This window comes from Nansenia antarctica (assembly GCF_963989245.1).
Source record: "Nansenia antarctica genome assembly, chromosome: 6".
Classification (NCBI taxonomy): Eukaryota; Metazoa; Chordata; class Actinopteri; order Argentiniformes; family Microstomatidae; genus Nansenia; species Nansenia antarctica.
In genome coordinates, this window is record NC_137676.1 from 16,378,303 (window position 1) to 16,391,239 (window position 12,937).

Below are 12,937 nucleotides of genomic sequence, written 5' to 3' on the forward strand. Positions count from 1 at the left end.
TCTTTAAGCATGAAAGTCTGTCAGACTCCTTTAAACACAATGAAATCAACTGACATCTCTTTAAGCACTAACTGAATGTCTGTTCTTTAAACACAATGAAATCAACTGACATCTCTTTAAGCACTGCTCTGTTCTGTAAACACTGAAATCAACTTTTCAACAAAAAGTTACAGTCTAAGCATTTACTTATGCTACAAGCTTAATCATCATCATCATCATCACTGCTCTCTTGACTGCTGTTAATACTGTCCTCAATTTCAACCATGGTAGAGGATGTTGTAGGCTATCACTTTAAATAGCTCATTATTTTGATTGTGCAACAATCAAAATAAAACGTAAAATAAAACAAAACGTTTTTTTTTTTTCTTCTAATAGAATTCCCAACCATATTCCCTGGGTCAGGGGTCTAGGTGCGATAATGAAGCTGTAAAACAAACGTCTGAACGTTTGAAAGCTTCAGAGAAAAGAAACGTGAAGTCCCTTGGTGTTGTTTTTCCTTTTAGCGACGAGTCGTTCGGGACTGAATTTTCACGTGCGGCGTGATAACCGTGATAACCGTGCGATACGCGATATGCGGAATGAAAGTACGAGTTACGATACTTTCCGAATGTTTTCGTGAGGGGAGTCGCCGTGGTCGTCGTCGGTCGACTGTTGTGATGGATTGCTGAGGGGACGGCAAATAGTTACTTAGTGGGGCTTGCAGTGATGCAGCAGTCAGCAGTCAGCAGTTGGATTTTGAGGAAGTAAATTCCTCTCCCAGCGCTTCCAGCTTTTGGTGCGCAAGAGCGCGTTCATGCCGCTGATCTGCCGCGCAGCATGCATTTTGGCGACGCATGCGCACTGGCGCACCAGTTATGTGCACCCCTGGCTATAAAACCAGCAACGAGAAGGAAAGAATTTGAAAGGAAAGGGAGAAAAAAAGACTAAATATCTAGGTGATATGGGGTTACAGGTTGGAAGAAGGTCATGGTCATGAATGGTGCGTTCCGGTCCCCCTCACCCTCCTCGTTGGAGGACAGCGGCCTGTCTCTGTCCCGCTCTCGTTCCCGGTCCCGGTCCCTGTCCCTGTCCCTGTCCCTGTCCCGCTCTCTCTCCCGCTCTCTCTCTCGGTCTCTCTCCCGGTCCCTCTCCCGGTCCCTCTCCCGGTCCCTCTCCCGGTCGCGCTGGCTGTCGGGGCTGGGCTCCCGGGGAAGGTGCAGGCCCGTGTCGCAGTCGAAGCCGATGCGCTCGGCCTGCCTCCGGGCCGTCCGCATGACGGCGCCGCCCATCTCCCTCAGGCGCAGCGCGGCGCGGTAGAAGACCGTGTCCTTGGCGTTGTACTTGAGGCAGTTGTTGACGATGAGGCCGAAGTCGGCCTCGAAGGCCTCGAAGCTGAGGTAGCGGTGAGACTCCAGGCAGTTCCACATGGTCTGGAAGTCCATGGGTCTCTCGATGTGGTCCAGGTAGTCAGGGACCTGAGGAGACAGAGACAGAGGTCAGGAGGGAGGAATTCGAAATGGGTGGAAGTCGAATTGTAAATGCGTTTTATTTCCTGAATCGACTGAACTGAAATCGAAACCCTAACCCTGCGAGATGGACTTTTTGACTTTACTGTCAGTTCCTCCGAAACTGAAGAAGTTGCCGTGGTTTGTGTTTGTGTGTGTGTGTGTGTGTGTGTGTGTGTGTGTGTGTGTGTGTATTACCTCTGCCAGGGGCACAGGCTCAGTGAAGAAGTTGCTGGTGTCTCTGTCTTGTAGCTGCTCCAGTGTGTTCCTCAGCAGCACCAGGAAGGGGGTCAGCTGCAACTCTAGCGCCATCTGTTGCACCTTGATCTGAACACGCACACGCACGCACGCACACACACACACACACACACACACACACACACATCAGGACAGACTGCAAACACAGCTGCTCGCAACTGCTCCCAGCTGCTGACAGCTCAAACAGACAGATGTGAAGTGTGTGTCTATATACACGTGTGTGTAACCGCATGAAGGGAATGTGTGTGTGTGTGTGTGTGTGTGTGTGTGTGTGTGTCTCACCGTCTCCCTTTTGAGTTTCTCTCTCTTGCGGATGAGCTCCACCAGGAGCCGGGCTCTCTCCAGGTCGTGTCTGAGCCGCTGCCACGCCTTCAGCTGCTCCTTCAGAGCCCAGTTGTTCTCCTCACTGTCCCTGTCTCCTCTCTGTGGCCCCGACACACACACACACACACACACACACACACACACACACACACACACACAGACACACACCACACCACACATCACACACACCACACACCACACACACACCACACACACCACACACACACCACACACACACACCACACACACACACCACACACACACCACACACACACACACACACACCACACACTTGATTAGATTAGCCGAGTAACACAGGCGCACTTAAATTAAAATATATTTCATAGATCAATAGCTTTACCACTAGTGCTTTGTCAATCCCGGACAAAGTGGTGGTTACCGTGGGAACCGGCGGGGACTGCTGCTGCTGCTGCTGCTGCTGCAGCGTCTGTTGCTGTTGCTGTTGCTGTTGCTGCTGCTGCTGCTGTTGTTGTTGTTGCTGTTGCTGCGGCGGCGGTGGCGGCGGCGGCGGCGGCGGCTGCTGCTGCGCCTGTTGCGGTGGTTGTAGCTGCTCTGTGTTGCGCTGCGACTGCAGGTGGGTCTGGAGCCGGCGCAGCAGAGGGACCCCGTTGCGGCTCTGCCTCTTCAGGGTCCAGTAGCTGTGCAGACGCTGCATGAACTGGCTCTTCCTGGGCACCGTCAGGTTGTTGGTGATCTTGCTGAGCCTGCGAGATATATATATACACAACAGTTACACAACAGATATATATATACACAACAGTTACACAACAGATATATATATATATACACAACAGTTACACAACAGATATATATATACACAACAGTTACACAACAGATATATATACAACAGGGGGGACGGGATGAAGACGGGAAAGGCAGAGGTAGCACAGTCGAGAGTTTGGTTTGTTTGGGTTTGGGTTGTGTACGTGTGACAGTGTGTGTGGGATAGTGTGTGTGTGTGCGTGTGTGTCTTGGTAGGTGTGTGCAGCTTGCAATGACCATCATCTGCTATCTTTGGTGGTCCGGTTGGTGGTCATGTTATGCGCGTCTGTGTGTGTGTGTGTGTGTATGTGTGTGCGTGTGTGTGTCTGCGTACCTGTGCGGGGGTATGCAGGGTACAGACACCACCGGCGCGGCGGCCCTCTTCTCCGCCAGGATCTTCCGGGCCCGCTTCATCTTCAGCCTGGACTTGGCCTTGGCCCGCTTGGCCCGCTCCGAGCTCCAGCCCTTGGAGTCGTCGTCGTGGCCGATGCTGGGCTCGTCGTCCTCGTCCAGCTCCCCCTCGCTGTGGGAGGAGCCCATGCTGGTCCCTCCAAGCCCCCCCAGGGGGCGCGCCGAGCCCGGGGGCGTGTGGATGTCGCAGTAGGCCGTCTTGCGGACGCTGAAGGAGGTGCCGTTGGCGCTGGTCTCCCTGACGGGCTCCATCTTCATGTACAGGCCGGCCTGCTGGGCGCAGGTGACGTGGAAGGCGGTGTAGCAGTTGGCCTTGTGACACTGGATGCAGGCGCCGCTGCCCCGCTGCTTGCAGATGTAGCAGGTGAGCTTCCAGCGCGCGGGGGGGATGTGCTCGATGCTGTCGATGGGCTCCAGGAAGACCGTGTTGGCGAAGCACACCTGGGAGGAGGGAGGGAAGGAGGAGGTTCACGCTTTCAGACAAGGAGGACCAGAGGCATCGTCGGGACAGCAGAGAAGAACACACACATAGAAACGCGTACAACCCCCCCCCCCCCCCCCGTTCGTAAACATAGCGGGCGCCTTATTCCAAGGCGACTTACACCTCGTTCCAAATTATTATGCAAATGATATTTTTCTCAGATTTTCCTAAATAGTCGATGCAAATGACAATCAGTATAATTTTCAAGTCATCAACCGTTAGAGTATAATTCAAATTTTATTGAACAAACCTCCCAATGATAACAGTATTTTTTTTTTTTTATAAAAAACTCAAAATGCACTGTTCCAAATGATTATGCACAACAGAGTTTCAAAACATTTGATAGGTTGTAAAGAACTAAAAATGGTAATTTGATGAATTTAGGGTTAGGAGGTCATATTAGGAGGTCATATTTACTGAAATCAAAAGCTATTTCAAACAAAAACATCTTAACAGGTCAAGTTACATGTTAACATAGGACCCCAGAAGATGGGGGCCACACCATGAGTTTCTCTCCTTTTATGCCTATAGCAGCCAATGACACAGAGGTATTCTTTGCAGCATGACATGGTGCATTGTCATGCATGAAGATGATTATGCTACGGAAGGCACGGTTCTTCTTTTTGTACCACGGAAGAAAGTGGTCAGTCAGAAACTCTACATACTTTGCCGAGGTCATTTTCACACCTTCAGGGACCTTAAAAGGGCCTACCAGCTCTCTCCCCATGATTCCGAATTTCCGGCCCAAAACATGACTCCGCCACCTCCTTGCTGACGTCGCAGCCTTGTTGGGACATGGTGGCCATCCACCAACCATCCACTACTCCATCCATCTGGACCATCCAGGGTTGCACGGCACTCATCAGTAAACAAGACTGTTTGGAAATTAGTCTTCATGTATTTCTGAGCCCACTGTCATGCTGCAAAGAATACCTCTGTGTCATTGGCTGCTATAGGCATAAAAGGAGAGAAACTCATGGTGTGGCCCCCATCTTCCCCTGACCTCAACCCTATTGAGAACCTTTGGAGCATCCTCAAGCAAAATATATATGAGGGTGGGAGGCAGTTCACATCAAAACAGCAGCTCTGGGAGGCTATTCTGGCATCCTGCAAAGAAATTCAAGCAGAAACTGTCCAAAAACTCACAAGTTCAATGGATGCAAGAATTGTGAAGGTGATATCAAAGAAGGGGTCCTATGTTAACATGTAACTTGACCTGTTAAGATGTTTTTGTTTGAAATAGCTTTTGATTTCAGTAAATATGACCTCCTAATATGACCTCCTAACCCTAAATTCATCAAATTACCATTTTTAGTTCTTTACAACCTATCAAATGTTTTGAAACTCTGTTGTGCATAATCATTTGGAACAGTGCATTTTGAGTTTTTTATTAATAAAAAAAGAAATACTGTTATCATTGGGAGGTTTGTTCAATAACATTTGAATTATAATCTAACGGTTGATGACTTGAAAATTATACTGATTGTCATTTGCATCGACTATTTAGGAAAATCGGAGAAAAATATCATTTGCATAATAATTTGGAGCGAGGTGTACAATCAATACATTTGTAAGTGAGTACTAAAGTAAGCGAATCATCTATCCACCCGGTCGTAGCAGGAAAAGTAATCTAGCTCAGGCCAGGGGCCATTGGCGGTCGTCGTGCTAGAAGTAGGACGATTTATTTATTTTAGCAATAGACACTGGAGGAACAGTTTAATGGGGATAGTAGATAGTCTCAGGAGAAACACTATGGTGGGAAGCAGGTGTCTCTGAGCCCCTCACCTCTGGGATCCAGAGAGCACACACCACGTGGGCCCAGCGCGCGTCGTCCGTCTGCTTGAAGGCCCCGCCCTTGTTGGGGCAGAGGGCGCAGTCCACGGCGCGGCTGGGCGACTGGAGGCAGCGGCGGCAGAGCCACTGGCCGTCGGGGATGTAGGGCACGCCGTAGCACTCCTGGTGCACTGCCAGGTTGCACATGTCGCAGAACAGGATCACGTTGCTGTTCTGACACTCGCCGTCGTTGCAGATGCAGCAGACGGCGTCCTCGTCGATCAGGGCGCTCGGGTCCGTCTGGAGGGCGGGACAGCGGTTAATTTTAATTTATTTCGATCTTTTTTTATGTTTTTAGGTCATTGGGATGATTCATGGAATAGAAACAGTAGAGATTGACAGGAAGGATGGGTGAGAGAGAGAGGAGGGATGACATGCAGGACAGGTCGATGGCCTGGAATCGAACCAGGGACCCTTCCGATTACGTGGCATGCGCCTATGTGAGCTACGCCACTCAGGCACTCCCAACGATTACTTTTGAAAAGACCGTATTGGGGTGGACACTCCCAGCCCGCCGAAACATGGATGGAATAAAGCTAGACCTAAAAAAAATATAGAATAAAGACCTAAAAAAAGAGAAGCGCGGAGGAGACTCTCTCACCTTGTTGTGACTCTCGAAGTAGGACTCCTTCTCGAGCCGGTCCATGAGGTACTCGAACACTTCCTGGGGGATGGGCGTCACGCCGTCGCTACGCCGCTTATCGTTCATGATATCCAACCAGATATAGTCCTCCTCGTCAATGTCGTACTCCACCTCCTCATCCAGCTCCTCCACTGACTTATCAATGTACCTGATCGAAGGGAGAGAGAGAAAGAGAGAGTGAGGGAGGGAGTGAGGGAGGGAGGGAGGGAGGGAGGGAGGGAGGGAGGGAGGGAGGGAGGGAGGGAGACCGGAAAAAAAGAGACAACAAAACACAATCAAAGAGCAAGAGAAAATGCAGAAGTGAAGAATTGCAGAGACAGAGATCAGCTCTTCCTCAGATAGGTGTGTAGGGCAGGGGAACAGATAGAGAATAACAGACCGAGAAACAACAGACGGATCGGCCAGACAGAGGACTCTCGTCAGCTCCATGCTCCACGCAGCCTCTGCTGCCACTGACCTGTAGTAAGAGCAGGGCCTGGGGGGCGCCTCGGGCCTCTCCTGGTCCAGCTCCCTAAACACCACCTCTGGAAGTTTAACCGCCGGTCCAGAGGAAGCGCTGTGGTGGTGGGACGACCCTTCCTTCTTCTTCTCTTTGCTCTTGTGCTTCCCAGACTTCGGCGTCGCCCCCTTCCCCCCGTTAGCGGCGGGGGTGTCCGGTCTGTCCTTACTGTTGCTCCCCGCCTCGCTCCCTCCTCCCCCGCTGTCTCCCCCGTTGCAAGCCCCTCCCCCTCCCCCTCCCCCTCCGCCGCCGCCCGAGGACGGAGGGTCCTCTGCCCCGCTGTCGTCCTCGGACACCACGTCGATGTTCTCGAAGATGCTGATGCGGTGGATGCGGCCCTGGATCTCCAGCTCCACCATGCGCTGGGCCTGGGCGTAAGTCATCGTCTCCCTGCCCGGGGAGTGCGAGCGCTCCGACCGGTTGGGACTACCAGGGGTGTTTCCCCCCTGGCCGCCCAGGCACGGCCCACCTCCCTTCCCTGACCCTCCGTCCCCGTCCCCGGTCCCCGCCAGCGACACGCGAGGGGGGCGACCCTTCCTCTTCTTCTGGGGCATGCCCGGCGCAGGCGTGGGGTTGTCATGGTCGTAGTGGTAGAGGTGATACTCAATGCCACTGTAGCTCTTGTAGACCTTGCGGCAGGTCTCCACAGGGCACTCATACGGTGGCTTAGTGGCCCGCAAGTTGTGGCAGAAAGTCTTCACGTCAAAGTCCAGCCCCATTGTGCCGATGGCCACTACTGGGACAGGAGCTGTTCAAGCTTACATCTGGAACGCAGAGAGGAAGAGGGATGAAATAAACTGATGAAAAACACCAGTTGAGCGGCCTTGGCGTTTCAACCATCTTTGACAATATAAAATTCACTCTATAAGGTTCAAAACAACCTTGCAACCTTAACATAATAAATGTTTTTCCTAAATGTGTTCTTGTTGATTGATTTCAAAGAAACTAGATACCCCTGCCAACAGCATGCACGTGGCTACAGAGCTGTCAATTTTACCATGGCAACAGTAGCTCTTAATGCGTAATCTAGTTATTTATTCAGCAGTTCACTAAAGCTTATGATTTCAAACGTATGCACATCCAATACAGCTAACAATACACAACCTTTTAGCAAGAATAAACCCTGAATGTTGCTTAAAACGACACAGGCCATCATGTAAATAAACTGCTAGAAACATAGCTAGGTAGCCAACTGAAAAGATGACAGTTTGGAATGTTGGCTTCCAAATAGTAACGGAAAGAATATAAAGTTTGATTAATCAGTGCTATCAATACAATCAATATACTTTCCTTTTAGGCATAGACACATTTATACCATGACAGACTGACCGAAGCAACCAATAACGTCGGTTAACGTTAAGCTAATGACGATAATATCTAATTTTGAGTCTTGATCGATGGTTCTGAATGATCATGTGGAGAACGTCAGCTTAGAAACATGTCTAATTCATTCTATTCCTGAGAGCGTTATTAACTCATCTTAGTTCCATTCACGTGCTGAAGATCTACCCCTGCAAATGTGTGTTTCCAGATTAGCTTTGCACAATCAAGTGGCCCTCCTCCCACACAGCTTGAATGAAATAGTTTGGATACAGGACTGACTTGGAAACGTCTGTTCCGATCTTACTACGGGTGTCAACAGCCCGCGAATCGATACATTGTTACCCCAGCTCCACACGGGCTCATCACTCTGCCTGCTACAATGTTTCCCTCCACAATGTTTGGGACCTCACCCTGACAATCACACACTCCAACATGACAATCGAACGCGAGATGATGGGAACTTAGCTATTGCGATGTTATGAAAACAAAGCAACGATAACATTTACAATGTGCTCAGTCAACGACTGAAGCTCAGTGTATATTGATAAATAAATAGATCATCCTTAATGTGGCATGATAACACATTCAGAATGCTTGATCTTCCTAGGTTACCATTTGCAACATCTCATGAATGTTGCATGAACATGCAGGGTAACACAGATGCTAGAACGAGTACAATGATCACAGTGATCAAAGAGCATATACGTTTCAAGTGTGACATTATTGTGTGTGTACACATCACACATACACAGCCCATGTAGATCTGAATTAATAAACACTTACTACTCACGGCTCCTCAAGCTTGCGTGCTGCAAAATCTATCATACCAGGTCGGTAAATAGGACGATTGCAGATCAACTTAGAAAATCGTATAATAGCAAATCTTATCACGGGAATCGTGGGTTGAATTGTTTTAAAAATATCACATTATCCCTGTGATTTCATTGTGATGGGAATAATTCAGGAACTCCAGCGAACAAAAGGGGGCAGCCACTGGTGCTGTACGCCATAGCCGCGCGTGTGAGCACTTTCGTCAAATAGAGAAGCATCTATTTCTGTCTTTTTCTGTTGAAAAAATACCTTATTTTCGATTAGAACCATTTTTGTTATTTCCCTAAGATGATTTCATACAACACTCAATAAGAGCATAGTTAAGTGGCCTCACGTTTTAGCCAGTGTATTTAATTCCACCCCTTTTGTTGTTATTTTTCTGCATGGCGAAACTAACGATCGGATTCACAATGTACAATACATATCTAGATCAATATGCTCAGGACGTGCAAAGACGAACATAATCATGAAATAGTAGCGTGTATAGCTGTGGATTTATTATGAAAACATCAATACTATAATATTGTATAATACGTTGCTATATATTTATTCATGCAATAAACGAATCTGCCACTGCTGAAACGTGAATTAAAATGGTTTGCGCCATAAATTTGAATATGAAAATGACAGATCAGAGTACACGTGTCTGATAGGCTTGGAATTGATTATTTGATGAATATGCATAATATTTCGTCTTGGCATCAGAAGCATAACCTTTTGCAACTTGTTGTACATGCTAAATTATATGAAATGTACGCCTCACTTACAGCATACAAGCAAGCATAAATGTGTTGCAAAAGAAAACGTGATATTATTTGACATATCTAGATATTCTTTATCTAGATATTTCTTTATATTATAATTTCTCTAATAATATAATATAACCGAATAATTATATAATAATATTAATATCATTATTATACACATTGTGATTTACATTGTGTTAGGCTACAGTGAGTAGAGTAATACATGTAAAATGTTATATGTAATAATAAGCCTATAAACAATGTGTACATATTGTACAATGTCAGATTACAATATGTATTTTGTATCTAATGTATAGTCACTGTTGCCATTGTATTACTGTAAATACTGTCATACTGTAATAGATCTGCTACTGTATTACTGTGTATTCAAAGAGGACAACTAAGGATGTAATTGTGCTGTTATGCAATCCCTGGATCCAGGTACATTATGGCAAACCTTTTAAACACTTGAAACACATTGACGTCATCAGGACCTTGCATAGAAATGTGGTCAAAGGATTTGAAAGAACATCTGATGTGTCTGTTGTTGGACGAACCTCTCTCAGAGAAACCTTCATGATTATCACTTAATTGTATGTTATATAGTGTGATAGTACTGTGTTTGTACTGTATGTTATATAGTGTGATTGTACTGTGTTATATAGTGTGATTGTATTGTATGTTATAGTGTGATTGTATTGTGTTATATAGTGTGATTGTATTGTATGTTATAGTGTGATTGTACTATATGTTATACAGTATGATTGTACTGTGTTATATAGTGTGATTGTGCTGTATGTTATATAGTGTGATTGTGCTGTATGTTATATAGTGTGATTGTACTATATGTGATTGTACTGTGTTATATAGTGTGATTGTACTGTGTTATATAGTGTGATAGTACTGTATGTTATATAGTGTGATAGTACTGTATGTTATATAGTGTGATTGTACTGTGTTATATAGTGTGATTGTACTGTGTTATATAGTGTGATAGTACTGTATGTTATATAGTGTGATTGTAGTGTGATTGTACTGTGTTATATAGTGTGATTGTACTGTATGTTATATAGTGTGATTGTAGTGTGATTGTACTGTGTTATATAGTGTGATTGTACTGTGTTATATAGTGTGATTGTAGTGTGATTGTACTGTGTTATATAGTGTGATTGTACTGTGTTATATAGTGTGATTGTAGTGTGATTGTACTGTGTTATATAGTGTGATTGTACTGTGTTATATAGTGTGATTGTAGTGTGATTGTACTGTGTTATATAGTGTGATTGTACTGTATGTTATATAGTGTGATTGTACTGTGTTATACAGTGTGATAGTACTGTGTTATATAGTGTGATTGTACTGTATGTTATATAGTGTGGTTGTACTGTATGTTATATAGTGTGATTGTAGTGTTATATAGTGTATGTTAGTGTGTGATTGCTGGAGGGACCATCTGTACAAACAGCCTGGAAGAGTTACAGAAACCAAACAAGGACACACATTATCAAGCACAAAATAATGTTTATTTCTCTCTTTTAACATGTACAGTTCTTTGTGATTAGAGTGCGGCTGACTGGGTTGGGTCAGGTAATGCAGTGGGGAATACACAGCAGGCAGAAGCAATCCCACACAGAGCTTTAGTGCAAGCCATTGACAATCAGAAGCATATTCAATAGGGGGCAATGTTGTTCAGTAGCACACAGAACAGGACAGTTCTTTATTTGACACGATGAAGTACTGTGTCTGCTCTATCGCTGCACTTCTATGGCTCTGACATCAGCATCCTAATGAACACACCACAGTCCAGGTTCATTCCCTCCTCTGCTAAGCAGGCGTAACAGATCGGGAGGTGGAGTAGTAGATACCAGATACAACGAGTAACAGAGAACAGAAATCTCTTACTACTGGAAGTATTTTTTTTTTACCAAAGCAGAAGACTCTGCATAATATCCTATAAAAAGTCCAATTCAAACTGAATTGACGGAATAATATACACTGAAGCGACCCCCCCACACTCCCCTCCCCCAAACAGTGAAACAAACAAACAATGTACAAATATTAATTACAACAAAACTGTACAATTCACAGCTTGGCAGGACTTGAGTGCTGCAGCCTTTTAGTCATGTGGGTGGAGGATGTGAAATTTCAAACTGGCTGTAATGTTAAATCTCTGCTTTGTGGAAAATCTGAGAAATCTAGTTGGCAAGGCCATGCTTCTCAGCGGTCCAGAGGACGAGAGACAAGACAGTTAAGTTCTGTATGGTGTGTTTGTCAGGTTGTGCAACTCTCCCTAATCAAGTATCCATCTGCATCGAGCATGTTCTCTACTGAACAGAGAAATCATAGAAACAAAAGCAGAGAAAAGGAAAGCTTTTGTCAATAACAACCAGGGAAATAATACAAAATATAATCATTTCAACAAGGCAATAACACTGCTTCACGTGACCCATTTGACCACTGGAAAAAAAAAACTCATTCTCTGACAAATGTTTTTATTGTTGGGGTAACCCCACAGTATCATCTTGTGCGTAAAATAATGTGTGTATAGCATTAACACACACACACACCCTCTCAACGCCCGTCTACAAACTACAGTGGGTCCACCCCCCCTACACAGACAGTAGCAGCATCAAAATCAAGCTTGGACACATACAAAATAAGGACAACACTTTAGAGTGTAATTAATAATAACAACAACAGGTGATTGCACACACAAAAATAAAATCACAACTGTGCTCAACAATAGGGGAGCCAAGATATGCTCCAGAACAAAAACGATTTTAACGGCTGTAAATGCAATAAGTGTTTTTCTTCTTTGTGATTTGTAACTTACATGGAACTAAAAACAGCAACAGCAGCAGCTATAGCTCCTGTTGCAGGTTTCTGGGTAAGGCGTGTGGCAAGGCCACTAGGAAAGCTTTGTGGATGGGTGAAATTGCACTTTTTAGTCTCGCGCGGCAAACCTGCCTCTCACATATACTGCTACATTCTGAACTGGACAACTACCAGAGTCATATGAAGAGACACGTGTCCAGTATATGGCTCTGGACACTACTGGCTTCCCTCTGAAAACACACCCAACAACCACTACCCGCTCCTCTCTAGTTGTTATAGCAACAAGAGGCTGTACCCGACAACCAAACAACCTGGATAAACCAAACGACCTGGATAGACTGAACGAGTCTGTAGTTTTAGTTTTTGTCCTCCATCAACCTGACATGAACATGTCCGTTCCCACAAGGCAACTGTACATATCACCTGGCGTTCTATCCGTCACAGGGGGAGGGGGAAGAGTAAACAAGGATTTAAAAACACAAGATT

At 45.8% G+C, this 12,937-nt stretch overlaps 1 protein-coding gene across 1 annotated transcript in view; it reads right to left on the reverse strand.

The window, feature by feature from the left end:
• Positions 1–7,435, reverse strand: part of brpf1 (bromodomain and PHD finger containing, 1) — a gene marked incomplete at both ends in the record, with an annotated part of 18,661 nt that extends 11,226 nt beyond the window's left edge. Inside the window, 8 exons of the mRNA XM_080533376.1 lie at positions 1,001–1,454; positions 1,683–1,811; positions 2,025–2,165; positions 2,578–2,791; positions 3,184–3,701; positions 5,527–5,814; positions 6,176–6,365; positions 6,675–7,435. Coding sequence (XP_080389502.1) covers positions 1,001–1,454; positions 1,683–1,811; positions 2,025–2,165; positions 2,578–2,791; positions 3,184–3,701; positions 5,527–5,814; positions 6,176–6,365; positions 6,675–7,435 — 2,695 coding nt within the window. The remainder of the gene's footprint in view (positions 1–1,000; positions 1,455–1,682; positions 1,812–2,024; positions 2,166–2,577; positions 2,792–3,183; positions 3,702–5,526; positions 5,815–6,175; positions 6,366–6,674) is intronic.
• Between the last annotated feature and the right edge of the window lie 5,502 nt (positions 7,436–12,937).